Here is a 20,708-nt window from a genome sequence, read left to right on the forward strand (position 1 = left end):
TAAAAATAACAATATAATAATAAAAATAATACGAATTAAAAAACAATATAGTATTGTTTATATAGCATTTACATTGTAGTGGTTATTATAAGTCATCTAGAGCGGATTTACTGTGTACAGAAGAATGTGCATAGCTTGTATGCAAATACCACTCTATTTTATGGAAGGGATTTGAGCACTCTTGGATTTGAATATGGGGGAGGGTGGTTATCCTACAAACTCTTGTGGACACTGAGGGATGACTGCAAGCATAATAATAATTCTCTTAATTATCTTTTAGGGTTGCTGTAAGGACTAAAGAAAGTAAGGTTATCACCAGACACGGGTAATAGGGAACCAAAAATTTAGTTTATTTCCCACCAAGGTTTAGAGTCATGCCCATGATATTTCTCCTCAGCTTTAAAGATAGTCTTAAATCATGTCCAGGTGTTCTGTGTTGACTGAATATAGTGCCAAAGATGCTCTTTTGACAAAATGTAGGCAGCTCATTAAGAAACTTTACCCTCTCTGGTGAAGCCGCCTTTTAGGTGGTGAAACGCTGGTAAGAATTAATGGAGGTGGAAGAGAAAAGGAAAGAGGCAGCTGACGAGAAATAGAGCAGGAAGTGCCACGAATTCTAGCACCTTGGATAAGATGAAGGCTTTCTTCCTGAGCCCCTCTTCCTTGCCCTCCTTTCCATTGCAACCTTTGTGAAGGGGAGGCCAACCAAGATCTCAAAGAGTGTGCGAGAAAGCCCAGAGTGGCTGACGAGCACGGCCGCCCGTGGGCAGAGGGGCCTGTGCCTGGCTGCCAGGCCTCTAACACTGAGGACTCACCCACCAGCTTTGTTCACGTCAGCCACAAGGCTGGAGCTGTGTAACAACAATACCGGCAACACCTAACACGTACTGAACTGTTACTATGTGTTCTACCTACCCATTCTCAGTGAATTCTCAAAAAAAAAAAAAAAAAAAAAAGGCTCTCAGGCCTTATCTGAAGGTCGGGAACTTTCCCGGTCAGGGAGTCAGTAAGTGGCAGAGCCAGGATTTGAACATGTCGTCCACTCTGCCGTCCCCTTTCAGCTCTCAGCCTGTGTCCTGGATGGCTGAGGATGTCTGAGCAAGCACATGCACGTGGGGACAGCAGTTAGTTTTATTCGTCTTCCTTGAGGTGGAAGTGGAGAGTAAGCTCTCTGAGTCAGTGAGTCATCGGAATTGGTTTCTGCCAGACTGTTCATTAGGGGAGTATGTAAAGATCGCCCATAAAACAAGAGCACGGCTTATGCTTGAGGGGCAGCCGGGGAGCAGCCTGCAAACTACTTCGGAGGGTGAGGTCACCCAGGGGACACTGGTGTTTCAGACACTAAGGGAATGACGAGAGACCTTCCAAAAGTCATGGTCCTCAGCTGTGTCAAACACGACTGAGAGGCCAGGCCAAATGACAATCGAAAGGCCCACGAGATTTAGCAGTTAGAAAGCAGGCTGCTTTGCCAGTGTCTAAGATCACATTGCTCTTTTCATTGTTTCTCTTCAAAAGGGTTTCTGAGGGGGTGTTCTCTAATCGGGTCCCCATTTGGGGGAGTGCACCCTCTTTCAGCCACTCTGTGCGTTCTTTACTCCACATAGCCCATGTTATCCCCCCTCCCCCTCCGAACTGACCCACCTGATCATTCAGTCTGGACACAGATGTGTTTCTGCTGTAGCCGAATAGCTCAGCAATCTCCAAAGTTAGCTCTCCAAACCTTTTCTGGACCTAGATGTTTGAATCAACCAGTAAATCTGCAATGATAATGATTATTTTTGCCTTTAGATATATTTCACCTGCACCTGAGAGCTAATGTACTTTCCTTAATTTTTTTTTTATTATGAAGTATTCCAGTCATGCATTTTGATGGCTGGAAGTGTGAATTAACAGTAGTCTAATCACCCTGGGGACACTGATGCTTCTGTGAGCCGGCACTGAGGTAGAGCTGCACATCTCTGTGGGAATGACAAGTGACTGAGTCTGCTGCTCACTTAACCTGCTGTTCTTTTCTCTCTGTGTGTTCTCTCCTAGGAAACAAATGGAAGACTGCTGCGACCCCGCCCATCTCTTTGCTATGACTAAAATGAATTCCCCCATGGGGAAGAGCATGTGGTATGATGGGGAGTTTTTATACTCTTTCACCATTGACAATTCAACTTATTCTCTCTTCCCCCAGGTTAGTACAGAGTTTGTTGCATTTCAATATAGTTTCTTATATTTCTTGATGTCCTAGGAAAGGGATATTGAGTTTGCCTAACCCATCGGATCTACTTCTTTCCATCTTCTTTCTTCTCTTCTTAATTTTAAATGTTTTACTTTACATCTGTCATCATTTGGTGAAGAAATCACATAATGTTTTGATGCAGGGCTGGAAGCAGGATATTGTAGTGAAGTAGGATATTGTAGGGTTAGTTTTCCTAGCCCTTCCAATCTGAGTCATGTGAGACTGAGAGAAGCAAGCAGAGAATGGTCAGGAAATTGTGGAATTCTAGTGTTTGGAGGTTGGCTGTGGAATGATCTTGAGGATTTGTGATGCCAGAATGTTTTCTTAGGACTGACGTTGCTCCCAGGGAGTGGCGACCATATGGTTAGATGTTTGCTTCTTAGAGCTCTTGAATGTTAACCCTGTGGTTAGGTTACTGCTGTGAAGTGAGGAGTGGTGGATATGGAGAGAAAGATTTCAATTTGATCACTTTTGAAGTGGTCTAAATCAAGTTTTGCTTACTCAATGTTTTTCTTCTTGGTTTCCTGAGCATTGAAATAGAATGTTTTATTAGAATATATTTAGGCAGCAAGTGGGGGAAGAAAGAAAATCTTTCTTCTAGGGAACCTTAGTTGGGGAGAGGGGAGATTTTAGGTGAAATTGTCATTAGGGAGAAATTGAGAAATGAATCTTGGCCTCCTCAAGTCTTCTGGCCACCCTTGGTTTTGCCAGATGCTTGTACAGAAAGGGAATTCATGATCAGAGTTGGCAAGTGGGACTGAACCTTTCATGTATCTCTATTAACAACAAGCAAGTCTTTAACGAAGGGATCCTATATGTTTGAGGCACAGGATCTACCAGATCCAAAGTCACGTTCTCTGTGAAATCAGTCCATATTTACTAGCTCCTCCTTAGGTGTTTTAGTCTAATATAATAGTCTTAAAGTGCAGTGACAAGTTTTAAAAACATTTTAAAAATAGGAAATAGAAGGTTTAATTCATTCTATTATCTATGTGCTTCCACTCACTCTATACATCATTTGCCCTTGGGAGACTTCTTAGTGTCAAAGGAAATGACTAAAAGTCATTAAATGTGAAATTGAATTTTGTCTCCATCTCTTACTACCTAAATGCCTTTGATATCGTCTAACTCTGAGACTCAGTTCTCTCATCTCTATAATGGATAGAACAGAACCTGTCCTTTCCACCCCACAGAGTTGTGGCGATCAATTTAGATAACGCATGTGAACGTGCTTTGTAAACTACAAAGCATTATATAAATATTTGGTGTTGATGTTGTGCTGGTTCATACGTTGCATCTTGAGACTGAAGAATAAAGAATATAATTGTATTGGTCAGGGTTTGGGCAAGGTACAGAAATCTCCCTAGGTATTTTTGGCGTTACAGATACTTCATATAGGGACTTAGGCACTTAAAAAATCCTTGGAAAAATGGAGAAGCGGGAGTCAAGAGGTGGCTCCGAGAATTATTGAGTTCAAGAACCTACTGCTGTAACTGTGGTCTAGGGACAAGGAAACCCCAACTGCCATTGCTGTTAGCATGGCCAAAACTGCCTGCAGCAGAAACAGGAGCAGGAAGATGAGTTCTGGTGCTCCTCCTCCTTCCAAATCTCCTTCAAGTGCATCTAATGGGTAAAGATTAATTTGCGTCCAGAACACTGGCTATAAAGTCCAGGAGAGGCTGTTTTTAACAGTCAAGCTTCAGCAGAAAGCTAGAAGGAGGTTGGGGCAGAGGTTGAGTATAAGCCAATTCAAGATCCTCTATGTACAAATACTGACATCAGCCAGTTATGAAATGAAGAAGGGATAGGGAAACAATCTTCTTTAACAGCTCATCAAATAGAAAAATTTTTAAGGAAATCCAAATGAGGCTCTTTATAGATGAGAGCTTTCAGTCATACCTAACTTTGTATTGGGAAATAGATTGAAAGAAAAGAGATGATTGAAGAAATATAAACTAGCCTCCTATCTTATCTGTCAGTTGCAGCAGTTGGATGGCAGGAAATATTTCCCCTTTAAAGTGTGCACAAATGAATCTGCGCCTCTTTGTGCCAATTGCAAGACCGAGGAATCATCCTTGAGTAATAAAAGAAAAATGCTTTTTTTCTTCATAGCCAGAAGTCATTACATTATGTGTGTGCACAGTCATACGAGGGCTAAACCAATTCAACAAGTAGATTTTTTTTTTAAAGTTACATATGTGTTTTTCTGCTGAGATTCTGAAATGACTAATTTGTAGGAATCCCAGAAAACCAGTTTGTTTTGCAAAAAGAATGGTTTATTTCCCCCTGCACTCACCCCACTATTATTTCTTAGCAAAATGTTTCTAGTTTGTTATCAGCAAACTAAGTTGCCAGTTAATTGATATGCTTCATTAACGTTACCTGTGGGAAGAAAGGAGTGTGTGCAGATTAGGCAGAAATGCAGGTCCATGAGGCTCTGTCGTCAGTCTGCACAACATATCCCTCCTGTCTCTGAGTTTCAGCAAAATAAGGCCAAGTCACTAATTCTCTAACTCAGATTATTCATCCGTATCTTTACACTTTTCCCCTAAATGTTTAGTATATGTTGGCCATCATTATTGTTGTTATTATTTCCTTGCCTCCTTTTATCCATAGTTTTTTGTTGTTGCTGTTATTGCCAAGATGCAGTACAGGAAGGGAGATGCTCTGTACATGGTTAAATGTTAACAGGTCCCGCCCAGGGCTGTGTGTCCCCAAGAAGGGACTACTGAGATGCCGTGTACTTTACCATGCCAGACTGAATCCCCTTTATTACAGTTAGTTGTTTCTTATCTGGACCTCCCACAGCTTCCCAAAACTTTATCACCAAATTTATTCGATTCTGCCACATATTGCAGTTATTGATGTACCTACTTATCTCCATATTACAGTTTTCTAAACGTCCCTATCTGCTGTTCTCAGTACCATCTTGTGAGCTTTTGAGGAACAAGGAGTTTTTCATTTTCGTGCCCAGTGCACTACTTCCCACTCAGCACAGATATTCATTTCCAGCTACTCATAGTTGCCAAGTGGTTCCCAGTCTGTGTCCCACTTGGGCTGGACCACGGCTGTACCCTTGCTTGAACTATAGGAAACCAAGCAGGATATTTGATGTAGCTGTTTCCAAATGGCTCTATAAATGTATTTTGGCAAAGTATTCGTTGAATATTTTTATGCATGAAGGACTGAATTTTAAGCCTCATATAAGATTTTTAAAATATTGGGTGCGTGCGTGCGTGTGTGCGTGTGTGCGTGCGCGTGTGCGCGCGTGCGTGCGCGTGTGTGCGTGTGCGTGCGCGTGTGTGCGTGTGTGTGTGTTTAGAGAGGACAGTGTAATGTATTAGTGTCCCCACTCTGGAATACCACATCGTCTGGGCTGGGATCAGTTGTCTCCTGTTTAGCTGAGGACGGTCCCTTTTAAGACTGTGTGGTCCAGTGTTTGCAAGAACTGTTTGAACTCTATTTTGGCCTAAAATATATTGCTCAGAAAGAGCATAAATTTTCTTGAAAATCAGCAAGGGAGCAGCAGGAATGTTAGAAACCACAACTATGCAGATACAATCTGAAAAAGATTTCCTCTTGGTGTAATTAAAACATGGTCGATTCTCCATTCTTTCACGTTGTGCTGAATAGTTAGTCATGTGATTTGAATTACAAACTAGACTGTCATTTTTCCCCAGAATATCCACCCAAGGCCATATGTAAAGAATCACAAGACATTGTTAATGTGCCGCACACGGAACCGCATTTCCAGCTTCTTAAGTTGGCCATAGTCTCCCTGTCATATTCCACTGGGCTTGGACCTTCAGTGTCCTTGGCCTGTGGGAAACCCAGCAGGACATTTTGAAGCAGTTTGTCAGAATGGCCTTGTCAAACTGAAAATACACATTTTTTTCCTTCACAGTAATGTACTTAATAGAATTCTCCAAGCTCCAGGATATCCCTGAATCTCACAGCAATTTTTTTTCTCTCCTAATGAAATTTGGATCCTACTATATGATCTACAGAATGTGGGAGCTTTGTTTTTTTACTTATCAATATTATTATAATCATTTTCCCCAGACACATACCTTTTCAACTGGAAGGAAACAAACGGGATTAATGCTTGATGGGCATAGATCTTTGCCAGGCTTGTGTTAGGTTATGTTGTTAGGCTTATATTTGGCTGCTTTATAACAGAAACCTGACACAGGGGCTTCGTGAAATAGGTGCTTCTTTATCTCAAGCAATCAGGAACTAATGAGTGGGTAGTTCAGGGCTGGGTGATGGCTACATGGTGTCATCAAGCTCCCAGGGTCTTGTCTGCTTGCTTGAACATTCTTAGCTGATGGCCAAGGAACCTCCTGGTTTGGGTCCAGGATCCCAGCAGGATGGAGGAGGAAACAGGACAGACTCTGCTTATGTGTCGTTGGTCGGGACCCGGTTGCCTGGGCATGTCCAGATGCAAGAGAGGCTGGGAGGTTCAGTACTTTGGCTCTAGGCAAATGCACTGCATTTGCTGGCCTACACTGTCTGCCTCAGTTTCCTCACATGTTGTCTCCCTCTGTCCTTACAGCAACTCTGTGTGGTTATTATTGTCTCCATTTCATTGATGAAACTAAGATGGAGAGGGGTTTAATAACTTATTCCAGGTTCCAGAACTGGTAGGTTGAAGGGCTGGGATGTAAAACCTGGCCTGTCTGATTTTAAAGGTTTTATTATTTATTGTGTTGTTTATTTCTTTAAAAGGCATGGATTCTAGTGGATTCTTTGTACACTCTTAGCACTCAGTCACCTTGAACCCATTTTAAGAATACCCCTATAGGATTAGTTTAAGACTAAATGGCAAAAAAAAATGTTGCAGTTATTTGGGAGAAAAAATAGAGGGTAGATATGCAGGCTATCAGATCCTATTCAATACCGTAGTTTTCCTTTGAAACAGTACTTTCCTGTACAACATTGTAGTCTCGCTTTGACTCTGAACTGCCCGGTAGCCCATGTTGAAAGGAGAAATAAGAGCAGTTACATTTTTTTGATTTTTATAGAGGAGAAATCCAGGTTTTCAGAGGGAAACAAAATTTTTTTGGCACATTGTTTGGGAATCCAGAACATGTTTTCACTACCGTTGAATAATTTCTGTAATTTACCCCGTCATTCCTAGCTAAATGCCAACATTCGAGCACTTTCTGGGGAATGGATTCTAAGGACCTGGGTTCTAGACCTGGCCTTTCTGTGATGACATTTAAGATCTCAGATAAATACACAACCATTCTCAGCCTGAATTTTATAGTTTGCAAATCAGGACGAATAAAACCTTGTCTTTATATTTCACTACTAGTATGAAAACAAAGTTAAAATGAGATTATGGATATAAAAGTGCTTTGTAATGAATGTACGGCACAAACATAGAATGTCATTGCTGTTGTTATCTGCCTAAGCATTAATGGATATAAGCATTTCCCTGGCATTTTGGTAATGCCAGGAACTGATGGGGGAAAAACCAAAAACAAAACACCACTAGAAAAGGGGTGAAATCAATTTTCCAAGACAGTGAGAAGAGAGAAATCTGTTGAGTCTTGGATTTAGGGAAATGTAAAGTAGTAATGGAGAATGCTACAGACTCTGCCAGTTGTACATTTGTGTCATTATATTTGGATAATAGTTATGATAAATTAAAAGTGCAATGTGAAGTAAATTATTAATTTCCAGTGAATCAAGATTGTGTATCTGAACAATGGATTCATATCCACTGTTCTCCAAATTGCTCTAATTGAGAAGGCAAGGCGAGTGGATGATCACAGGACTTCAAAGTATCCATTATCTTTGTAGGGAAAGGAAAGGAAAACACATGACTAGAAGTGAGGCGGTACCAAGAAGTTGCCCAAAAAAGTAGCTGAAGGTGAACTATAAGATGTCCTGTTTTTCAAATTTAGAAATAATTAAAACTTAAGACTTTAATGAAAATTCACAGGTTGTCTGTGGTTGAAAACAAACAGAAAAATAAATGTAAGGGATGGTCTGTTTTGCTATGGCTTAGACCTTTCTAAAGTACTTGACAATGTGTAAAATTTAGTACAAAGACTGATCAAGGCTCGGGCTTCTAGCTTCCTGGGAACCATTGAAAAGAATGCAGGACACCTGTTACGCCAAGTCAGATCTCATCCGGTTGGTCTGATGAGAGTGCTAACTGCTCTCAGGAGGTATTACTGTTCCATATAACATTTTTGTCTTAGGTTTGGTGACATGAAATAGGTTTTTTTTCCTGCAGAAAAAGCTGGTATATCTTTATTTTTTCTCTTTAATTAATTTCTTCATCTTGGTCCTTATTATTAGTAAAGGTCCACGTGTAGAAAGGACTGCCCGTCCTATTTTGCTTCAGTTTTGAGCATTTGTTTGGATACCATACCAGGAAGCCTTGTCCTTCGTAACTCTATCAGGAGTCCCTAAAATGCATAAAAATCCATTTGATTAACTTACAGACAGGTACCACATCAACGCTGAATTTCTTCTGGCTTAATTAATTTGGTCAAGAAATAAAGTGTATATATAAGTACAGAGAATGTTTTTTTAATGTTTGTAGCTATTCAAACTAATTCATGATCTTTCTGCTAATTGGCCTGTAATGCTTAGATCACACGTGAGACAGCACAATATTTTGAACAGCACTCATGGCCTGACTAGCCATACCCTGTGATTTTCAGGGCTCAGAACTTCTGGGTGGATTAGAGAGACTAATCCTTTTTTGTTTGTTTGTTTGTGACCGGTAAGGGGATCGTAACCCTTGGCTTGGTGTCGCCTGCGCTGCGCTCAGCCAGTGAGCGCACCGGCCATCCCTATACAGGATCCGAACCTGTGGCCTCGGCACTCCCAGCGCCACACTCTCCCGAGTGAGCCACGGGGTCAGCCCTAGAGAGACTAATCCTAAAGCTAGACTTGTCCAACAGGCTGGGGGAAGAGATGGGCAGGAGACGGGATGGGGAGTGAACATAGCTGCAGAGGTTGAAAGCAAATCTAGCCAGTAGCCAGAAAGGGATATTTAGATTCTCACCATAGGAAACTGTTGGCAATAACCAGAAGATAAAAGGAGTAGCATGGTGTGCCAATAGTATGCAAAACTCAGAGATGAAAAATGGGGATGGGTGGAGATAGACACAGAGATCCAAATAAAACAGCAACTGACTTCAAGTTTCCAGCTGGATGTTTTGGCAACTGGCAGTTTCCAGAGGTACTGGTCAGAGGTAGACAGGATCCCTACCTTCTAGAGGCTTGGGAACTGATCATTTTTATCAAGGCGGGGACTCAAATGAACAAGGTGAGGGTCCCCAGCATTGGTGTCAAAATTAGACTGTTTTTGAAAGCAAGGCTGAAGCACAGTTCCTGGAACTTGATATGAGCAGGGAGACAGGAATCTGGAAGGGCAACCTGGGGCTGTTTTGAAAAGAAGACACAAGCCAAGTTACCAAAGCCACACCTCAAAGCCAGGGCCAGAAGAAAGCAGATATAACTTGATTCCCACAACTTTGGGTGACCCATCCCCAAATCATTCCCCTAAAGGCCACGATTGATCCACATTTCCCAGGGCTCAGTCTGAATCTGTGGTGGCCTCGTATGTGGGTTTGGGATGTATATAGAGGTTGAGAATTGGGCCTGATAAAGCAGTAGAATTTTCCAGACAAACAAGTTGTTACCTGCTCCTGTGTCTAGCTCTGTGGAGGCTGACAGTTCAAAGGGAGCAAAAACTAAATGAAGGAACGAATTTGGGCACATTGTTAATTAAGAAATTATATAGCAGCTGGTCAGAAAAATAGGTAGAAATTTAGGACAGATGGCCTGTGGGTCAAGATCTGTTGGCTGTAAAAGAAACAGAAGTGCTTTTTGAGGGTATGGCAACATTTTATAGTCTGAAAACTATTATACATAGGATTTTTCTTGCTAAGTTTTATTTTTCCTGTATACCCAGACTAAACGCTTTGCTAAGAAAACAAAATAAGTGCCAAGAGAAAGGCAGTTGGAAATTAAGTTAATTTGATAATCTCTTACCTGGGGTGGCCTGCTATTAATAAAGCACTAACAGTCCCTTAAAAATAAGTGTCATCTTGGGCCGAGCCCGTGGCGCACTTGGTAGAGTGCTGCGCTGGCAGCGCGGTCCTGCCGCGGGTTCGGATCCTATATAGGACTGACCGGTGTACTAACTGGCTGAGTGCCGGTCACGAAAAAACGACAAAAAAAAAAAAAAAAAAAAAAAAAAAAAAAAAAAAAGAAGTGTCATCTGATTATTTTGCTTAAATTCTCCTATTTCTAGAGTTCGGTGTACTCTGATTTTATATACATCTGGGGTCTAATCTACTATTCTGAGAACAGCATATTCACAAAGTATTGTTAATTCTGGAGCCATCCTTTATAAATTTCCTAATTGTTTTTTCTTGTTACAGCCTGACCCAGTCTTTGACTGTAACAACCAAGGTCAGTAAGAACTGAAATAACTATAGTTTGTAGGTGCTTCCTGATGCCTGACATGGAGATTGTTGGAGGACTTTTTTAAATCCAAAGGCCAATGATATTTATAGACTCAGGAAAAAATATAGTACTTCTATATGAGCCATAAAATTTAGTATAAATTGAGAATCTGCAAAATAAAATCAGAGTTGAAATTAAATTTAAAATAAGGATTTGATGCATCAGAAATTACCTTTTACATTTGTTGGACTTGTCACCTAAATGAATATGCCCTGCTGCCATCAAAACTATGCCTTCCCCAAATTTTGATAATTCTATGTAAGATAAGTGTTCAACCATTCATTTTAATCAACTTTTTTTTTTTTTTTTTTTTTGGTGGCTGGCTGGTACAGGGATAGAACCCTGGACCTGGGTGTTATCAGCACCATGCTCTAACCACCTGAGCTAACCAGCCAACCTCTTCATCAAGTATTTGTTGAGCAACTACTGCTCTTTGCTAGGGACTGTGCTGGTTCCTGGGGAAATAATGGTGAGTATAAATAGACCCAGTCCCTGCTCCTGTTGGGTACTGTCCTTAATGTCCCATAGGTTCTGCACCTTTCACGTTTTCACAATGAAATTCAGCCCCTTCCCCCCCTGCTTCTGTTCTTCCATCCCCTGTGTCAGTTAATGGGACTGTCATCTACTCAGCCACCTGAGCTGGACACCTGGGTCTCAGGTGAATTCTACTCTCCAAATACAATTTTATTTTATGAATATCTTTTGAATCTATCTCCGTTTCTTATCTCACTGCTACTGTGTTAATTCAAGGTTTATCATCTGTTATCAGAACTAATTCAAGAGCTTTTGAATAATTTCACTATTATGAACTTGTCTCCCTACAACATCCTCCATCCTGCTGCCAACTTTGTCTCTATACAATGTAAACCTATAAAGTCACTCTTCACCACCTGCCAGGCAAACAAGAGCGGTCAAACAGCACCCTCACCAAGCCTGCTGGAGCAATGCTTGTGGAGAGACTCAGGAAGGACGAGCAGCAGCTGGCACGTACTCTGTTGACTTTTCATTGTTAAAAATGATGAAATTCTAGACACTCTAGACTCCAGGAAAGAGACCCTGTAACTGCGATGGGTTTTTTAGTTGTCTGTTTGGGGGAGTATTAACCCTCCCCCAATGTGATTCAGACACTATGGTATAATAGTACTAAGATATGGCAGAACCTTGCTCTGTTTTATCGACTCAGCATTTGCAGGTGATGGAAGCCTCTGTAGACATGATTGGAGGCTAGGGTACAAGTCAGGCAGATACAGTTGAAAGATACAGCTAGCTAGAAAAAGGATTTACCGCATCAGCTCATGGTTGGGCAAGAACTAGCCTCTTCCCTGGCATGATGAGACTGCCGGGGTCCAAGCCTTGCTTTTGACCAGTATTGAAGGCTTAAGCACTGGGCCTCACCTGGTTTCCATGGAACTTTACTGGAGGTCATTTCTTTCTCCTGTCTGCAGGGGATTAGTCTTGGGCTGGTTAATCCTTCCTCATTACCATCTGTAGGATGAAGTTCAAACTTCTTATGGTGGCACACAAGGCCTTCAAGATTTGAACTCCCTGAGATTATAAACTAATACAAGATTATCAACTGCCACCCACCTTCTTTCCCCTGCTTCTCATTACTTTATAGTCTGTTATTACCAAGCGACTTGCATTTCCCAAAATAAGTTGTATTTTTGCATTTTCTCTTCACATTTGCATGTTTTTCCCCTGCTCAGAGTGCCCACCCTATCCTTGTCTGGTGGATTCTTACTTATTTTTCAAGATCTAGCTAAAGCAAATTCATTTCTATAAAACCTTTCCAGTTTTCTCTTCCAAATCTCTATTGCCCTGCCATGTTGATTATAAATCTGTTCTTTTCTCCCTCCATATTTACATATACCTGTTACTGTACTGTTGAATAACAATGCTTTGATGCTCACTAGATTCTTGAAGGCAGCACCTGGACAGGGCCTGGTAATGACGCAGCAGGAGGTGAATGAAAATGTGCTGAATGAACAATAGAATGGATGGCCATTCTTCCAAAGCCCTTGCACGCACATGGCATCAACCTCATCCTTTTGGAAGGAGGTGCTTGCCTCCTGTGCCAGAATGACCAAGGATCAGTCCTATGCAGGCAATAGCAATGGAGGAAAAGAAAGTTCTGGGTGGGAATGATAATGCATGGAGCGTGGGATGGTGTGTTGACAATCACCCTCTAATTGCTCTGAACTCCACCTTGATCTTGAGAGAACAAGATCATACGATTTTAAAGTCAAACCCCAATATCAGTACTGGCAATGTAGTGATTTTGTTTTTGTTTGTTTTGCTATTGTTATTCACTTTTAAGACATGAATTATTCTTAAGAAATTGTTACGAGATGGAGCTGAAGGACACTTTGATGTTTGTGAAGACAATTACTTTCTATTTCTCATACCCATTCCTTATTTTCTACCATTGCCTTTACCATTTCATTCCAAGTGATGATGGCCTCTTGCTTAGAATTCCACAAAAGTCTCTTAATGGGCTTCTTGTATCTAATCTGGCCTCCTCTCCAGTCCAATTTCCACATTGTAGCCTGAGTTATCTTTTTAAAATGCAAATCAGATCATGCCATCACTTTGCTTAAAACCCTTGATTGTCTCCCCATTGATTTTAGGATAAAGACAAACTCCTTAAGGCCTGGTCTCTTCCTGTGGTTCCAGCATCAGTTTCCACAAGGTTCCCCCTCACCCTTTCCACTTTGCCTTACTGGCCTTCTCGTACACACAAGGCTGTCTCCTGTAGAGCTTTTCAACACGCTGCCTCTTTTCCTGTAAGACTCTTGCCTCCTCTGGTCTAGTTAACTTATGTGCGTCCTTTATACCCACTGGAGCATCATTTCCTGGGGGACCTTCCTCACAGCATGAGGAACCTCTCACTCGCGACTTCATATTCAATTGTATGAGTGTTCGATTCGAGTTTCTTTATCCTACTAGCTGGAAAGCTCCCTAGGGATAGTGTTTAATTTGAGGGGATGGGGCGATAGGGAGCTGTGGTATCTCACTTCTTATCATAGTGCCTAGGACATTGTAGAGATTCAATAAATTTTAGCGGAATGAATGACTGAGTTGAGCTTCTTGGTTTTGCTATATAGCGTCACCAGCTGCATCCTGGTAGATGTATAGCCTATGTTTTGATAGAAACTTTAAGAGACTGGGAGTTCATTATTAGGGAGCACAGGGGGAAATCCTCACACTGGAAGCAGTCAGCTTAAGAAACCTCAGAATGACTGTCTCAGACTGAAGCTTTCAGGAGGTGACTGTGGACATGGTCAAACAGGGCTGTGGCTCTGTTTCACCCTTGTGTGGTTAGACATCAATATAAGTCTCAGGTGTTTGCAATGAAATCAATCTTATGAGACACCATAATGAAGAAAGTGCTTCTCATTCTGAAGGTTTAAAGTCACAGTCAGAGATGTCAGCTCAGCCAGTCTCTGCCCTTTCCACAACCAGACGACAGTGATGGAGCAAAAAGCATCTCTTCCCTATCGTGAGCTGGCATCCCAGGCTCTTGGCTCCTGCAGTGGGGTCCTGGTGCTCTTGCTTTTCTTCAGTCTTCTAACCCTCAGTATTCCTGCACCAGTTTCCCCACAAAACACATGAGTGGGATTTGTATTTTGAAATCATAGCTATTATAATACCACCACCTCCCTGCTTGTTTGCAAGTTATCCTGGCCCAGCTGCTGGAGGAAAGCATTTTTTAGTCTTTGTAGCACTGTGGAACCAGTATGTTTAGGAAACAAGTCAGCCGATATAGCTCTCAAAGTACCTCTTGCCAGAGACAGTAATGATTTTTTAACCCCTTGGAAATCTAAACAGGAAAAAGGTTTCAGCCACATTATAGACACTAGCTGAGTGTGTGGTGTGGGCAGTTAGAACAATCATCCTTTGACTTGAAAACTTCGTGATTTTTCTGGAATTGTTGTGAGGCTGCTGCATGGAAAAGGAACCAGAACACCCAATTGAGAACTTAAAAGCGGGTTTTTATTGGCTGGTCAGTGACTGTTCCTCCAAGAAAGCCTTGGAAGGAAGCAGTTTAAGTTTAAGGGGTCTTTTAAAGGCACATAGTCACACAGGCAAAAAATCATATAGTCATACACTTACAGTTATCATATAGTTACACACACACATACATACATACCCTCCTGGCATGAGGAGGGGGTTTGGAGAGGCCTAGCACAAGCTGATAACAGAAGCTGAAAGAAGCCAGTTAATCACTTAGGGATGGCAAAAACTTTCACAGGGCGGTTTCCTCTTTAGGTTGTCTTGGTACATCCAGATGCAGCTCTTCGTGTTATCAGTCAGGGACAGCATAGGAGGGAAACAGCAGAGGCAGATAGAACTTAACATTTCTCTAAGTACAGGACAATTTTTAACCTTCAATTTTCACCACGGATGTTGGGGGGCTTTCAAACAAGAACACTTTTCAAACAGTAAAAATGGCATAGGCTAAATCAATCTACCTCGTCACAGAATTAGTAAAGGACATAAATTAAGTAATCCCCCAAGACTTCTTTTTCAGATTGTACTCACGTTTTGAGCACATGGCCCTGTAAAGAAGTAGCAAAATGCTCTGCAATGTTCAAAAGTAAGGATATAACGGGTCAAAAATTAAAAATTACAGTCACTAACTTCTTAAGGCATTTTATAATTTCATTGCTGACTTTTTGCATCATAAACAAATAGAGGCAAGGAAGGATTTAGAAGATGAAGATTTGGGCTTAGGAAATAAATGTTTACGAGTAAGGATTTATGAGACGTGACGTGGATGAAATGAAGGCCGAGAAACCTTGGGGAAACAAGGAAAACTGTTATGGTATTAATAAAAATAGTGGTAATAAAATGTCATAGATTGTGTCTTGTCTTTAAAAAGAGTACCTGAAGGAAACATAAATTTCATGTTTTAGGTTATATTATACCATGGGAATTTTTTTTCAATTGACACATAATGATTGACATATTTTTGGGTACAGTGCAATGTTTTGATACATGTATACATTGTGTAATAATCAAATCAAGATTTTTAGCATATCCATTGCCTCATACATTATTGTTAGCCATAGTCACCCTACTGTGGAATATTGATGTGTAGAAGCTTCCATTCCATTTTCCAGACGGTTGAGAGAAGAGGTAAGGACAGTAGAGGGTTCAGAGTACATGAAGGCAGGAAAGGCCCATGTGGGGAAGAGGCCTTCGGAAAAATTACATAATCAGGGAAGTGACCAGAGCAATGTGATGACTGGAGCATTTATATTTTGAAGATATTAAAAGATAATATTTACTAGGTGATTTCTAAGTTCCAGGCTTGGCACTTTTTAGAATTTTCATTTTTATCTAATTCTTTTAATAACCCTATAGAGGTAGTTTTTTGTATTCCCCCCACCCCCCCATTTTTTAGATGAGGAAGCTGAGGCTAAGAGAGGCTCAGGAACCGTCTCAAAGTGACATAGTAAGAGGCAGAATCCTCTGATGCTACGATTTGTGTGCATAACCATTATATTCTCCATGACTTGGGGGGGGTCACTGCTACAGCCTGGGCACTTACGAGACGACTGAGGAATAATTTAGGTATGTTACGTGGATAAGTATAGAGTTTATATGTTATTGTTCCATCTGTCTGTGAAGTTTTCTTCAATGAAGATGTTCTTGAGAAGTACTGAGGATGAAATTGGCCAACCCTGAACTTTCTATTGCCAGTGCATCTTGTGGGCTTGGCATTATGCTTAGTGCACTTGAAAGAAAATCATGCTAGTCTCAAAAATCATCCTGTCCATGCAAACTTTTTCTCACTGACTCAGTTAAGGGGTACGTGAGCCAAATGGTCCATCAAAGCCACTGCTGACAACCAGTACCTTATTTTTTTGAGGCGCCTATTGGAAAGGAAAAGGAATTCCATGTTCCTATGGGAAATGAAGACATAAAGAAAATATGCTACCTCATGTGAAAGACTGCCACAATTGCATGAGTGATGGGGTGGCAATGAACAGCAGACTCAAATGAATATGGCCAAATAAGTAGGAAAAAAGACATATTTTAATGAAGTTTCAAATATGTTTCCATTTACTAATTATGATTCTATAGCCAGCATGTATACAAACAAAGCAATGAACATAAACTGCATACAACTCCTACAAAAGTGTCTTAATCGAAATATATTGATTTAGAGGAAAAATTATATTGAACATGTATTTGTTTTAATTCAGTGTTTATATTTTAAATTAGAAATAATATATACGTTCATTTAAATAAATTGAGTCGATTCCCCAAAATGTACTATTTTTGGTAAAATGTCTAGGAAATATTAATGAAAATCAAACATATTAGAGAAAACCTACCAAAGAGTGGTTTAATTATATTTCTGTAATTTGAATTGGTTTTGTTGGCTACACTCTACAGCTATAGTTTGTTGTGAACTTACTCTGTGCTAGGCTCTTTGCTAAATGTTTTGCATACCTTATCTGGTACTCCCAACATGTAAGGCTGGTATTATTGTCCCCTTTTTACATGTAGTAACTGAGGCTGAGAGATGTTAAGTGAACTGCCTAGGATTTCCCAGCTAGACACTGGTTCCAAGCTGTGAATCCAAGTCAGGATTCAAACCTAGGCCCGTAGAAACCAAAGTCTACAGATTAGCCATTTAGATTGCACTGCTTTCAGATAGAGAAATACTGCATGTTCTCACCCATAAGTAGGAGCTAAAAAATAAACAAATAAACAAAAAAGAAAAAGAAAGAAAGATACAACAATCACAATAATACATTGAACTTTCAAAAGGAGGGAACAGAACTGAGGTTATGAGAGGTGAGAAAGGGCGGGAGGATAAGGGAGGAATTGGTAAAGGGACACAAAAAACAATTATATTGTCTAATGTTGAATATACTAATTATCCTGATTTGAGCATCACATATTGCACACAGATGTTGATATTCAACTCTGTACCCCACAGATATGCACAATCAACTATGATCCAATAAAAAATAAATTAAAAAAAATAAAATTTTATACTAGGGGGAAAAAAACTGCCCTGCCTTTTCTTTCAGATTAAGTAATACACCATAACATGATTACAACATAGTGAAGTCTCTCCCTGGTATGTCTGAAATAGCTGTAATTTTACACAAGGAGATTCCCATTGTGGTTTTGTTTTTTTTTTTTTTTTTTCAGAAACAGAAATAGTTGTAAATTTGTATTGATGTGACCCAAGTTGTTTCATGGAAGCCAGATGAGGATGTGGAGATGTAAGTGCTCTCAGGTACACTGGTGCTGGTGAAGCTGGTACATTTTTTTTAGTGAGTAATTAAGCAGTATGTATCAAACGCCTTAAATATGGGCTTATCTTCTGAGCCAGAAATTCCACACTGAAGGATTTATTTTAAGGAAAAAACTGGACAAGTGCTCAGATTATATGTATCAGGCCAGTAACAACAGAACAAATTATGCATGGAATGGGTTAGTGATGGTAACTTGTTAAAAGGCGCTCTTGAAGAGGCTCTTGTATGGTGCTTTATATAAAATTAAGCAAACTTTATTGTTTATTTCAAAGGAGTGAAAAGTGTGGGCTGATCTCCCTTTCCTCATCTACCTTCCCAGATCTGCCACAATTCAAAGATGTTATAAAAGTGTTGTTTATGATAGTGAAGAATTGTGAACAACCTAAAATATTCAAAATTAAGGAATTGGTTAAATTACGAACTACCCATACAGTCGAATACTATGCTAATACTACAGTCATGATGTTAAGGTATTCATTATAAGCACACATGTTGCAACAGTATGGATAAGATGGTCCCATTTTGCTTAGAAAATAAACAGCTGTTTAGGATGAGAGGTCTCTGCAACAGAGGGCTGAGAAATCTCTGTGCATAATACCTGAATATACCTAATGTTATTTTGAACAGAAATTAGGGACACTTTGAAAAACCCTTTGGATTTCTCTTTGTCACTTAGAATCCTGAATTATTCACCAACTGCCTTATAAAAGCACCTATTATTTTATTTGAGCCAGCAAGAAGGGAGTCTTTCCCAATCTTCAGCTAAAAGTTCTCTAACACATGTATTTTCCTACGTCTTTCTGACTAATTTGAGATTTACAGTCATCTCTAACTGCCTACTCTTTGAGTAAATGTTAAGTCTGCTGGGGGCCTTGTCTGGGTTCTAGAGCAGAATATGCAAACTGGCTACCAGCAAGCCAAATCTGGCTTCAATTGAATTTTGTTTGGCCTCTACTGTTTAGAAAAATCATTTGAACTGTATGCCAACGTTTAAAAACTAGGAGATTTCACATTAAAATCTGGATTTTTAGTATCACTTGGGAAAAAAAATTAGAATATCTGGCAGAGTATCATGAAATATGATATTTCATGAACATCGTGACCATCAACAGGGTACGAGTAGCTCCTGATCCTTTCGGTTTGGTCATGTGTCCTTTGTTTGCCACTGTCCCTAGCACTCCCTATTGCCTTCCTTCTGTTCATTTCTGTTACCTGCCTGAATTGTATAGGCATTTGATTTTGCAACTCGTGTGTGCTAGATTCTCAAAGCATCTAGAAAGTTCACCTGTGTATCATTTAGCAGTTTCCTCAACTTTTATATCAGCCGTCTGAAAAGTAAACAAATTTGTTCCATTTGCTTAGATTCCTGATGGCTTGTCTCTAGATGGCTTGGGGATGGGTTAAATCAATCGTTCAGTTAATCAATCAACAAAAGCATCTGTGTACCTACTGTGACAGGCTCTGAGTACACTAAGAGTTACAAGCCATGATGTATACACTTAAGGGGCTTATTCTCCATTTGTGGAGGATGGGTGTACAAAAACAGCAGCCAGTAAAGTGGCACCAAATGCTAAGTGCCTAGAGTGTCTCATCAGTGGCATTGATAGTAAGTGCTGCAGGTGCTTCTGTGCGGGTGGGTAGGATGCGGATGGGACTGGTCAGAGAAAGTTCTGGGGCTGGAAGACTTTAAGCTGTATCTGAGAGTTGGAGGATCTGGTGGGTCACTAACTTCTTGGACGCATGAACTGTGCACTGACTTCATTGTGTAGGGGAACTTTGGATTTCTAAGCTCTCCCCAGAGATTCTATTTCAAGAGGGTTGAAGTGGGACCAAAAATATGCATCTTTAATACACATTCCACGTGATTCTGATGTATGTGGGTCACACTCTGAAAAGAGCGGCAAAGATAATCTAAGCAGGTAGGAGTAGAGCTAGGAGTGTGGGTGGGAAATTTACAGGCTACAAAATTCAGCTTATTGGGAACTCGAATGCGGGAGTCCTGGGAGATTATTAAGGGAGAAATACTGGGAAGAAATATACTGGGATGCTCTGGAAAAAAAGTTATTTTCCTTCTTCTCAGCAGGAAAGGATGACAGATACTTTTTCTAAAGTTGGGAAAATAAAGCATCAGCATCAGTCAGTTATTCCTAAAAAGAATAATCTCTACTTGATTTCTTACCTTTTAATGGAGTAAAACAGTTATATATGAGACAATCAATCATGAGCTTGCTTTTTTAAAAATACAAATCATAGTTCATTAGCAGGCGATTGATCCCAGTCCTGCTGGTTCAGGTGCCTCGTCAGTTAAATTGGATTAACAGTGTAGCAATCTGCTGCATAGTGTGATTGCACACTATTTATAGTTGAAAACAAAATGGATGTCCTAATTCACACCTTTTAGTGGAACAAACACTGAACTGAAGCTCAGGGGTTTTGACCCAGTATCTCCTATCATGACTGGCATATTGTTGGTTGGCACTCAATAAATACTAGCCAAATAGACTTAACTGACATTTGCCTGATATTTGTAGTTCTTCATTTCTGAAAAAAAAAAAAAAAATACAGCTTGATTAGGTTAGCGCTTTTCTGCACCATCAAATTCCTTGGATGGTGTCTTACTGTCACTTTCAGAAATGAGAGAGACCAAGAAATTGGGGATGGGCTCCCACCTCTTCCTCAAATATCATCTTCTCTTTTGTTTTTCT

The 20,708-nt window shown here is 40.3% G+C and overlaps 1 protein-coding gene across 1 annotated transcript in view; it reads left to right on the forward strand.

Moving 5' to 3' along the window:
- ST8SIA1 (ST8 alpha-N-acetyl-neuraminide alpha-2,8-sialyltransferase 1) overlaps positions 1 to 20,708 on the forward strand; it is a 113,803-nt gene that overhangs the window by 35,792 nt on the left and 57,303 nt on the right. The window contains exon 2 of the mRNA XM_063076402.1: positions 2,035 to 2,179. Coding sequence (XP_062932472.1) covers positions 2,035 to 2,179 — 145 coding nt within the window. The remainder of the gene's footprint in view (positions 1 to 2,034; positions 2,180 to 20,708) is intronic.

This window comes from Cynocephalus volans, chromosome 12, assembly GCF_027409185.1.
Source record: "Cynocephalus volans isolate mCynVol1 chromosome 12, mCynVol1.pri, whole genome shotgun sequence".
In the NCBI taxonomy this organism is placed as follows: domain Eukaryota; kingdom Metazoa; phylum Chordata; class Mammalia; order Dermoptera; family Cynocephalidae; genus Cynocephalus; species Cynocephalus volans.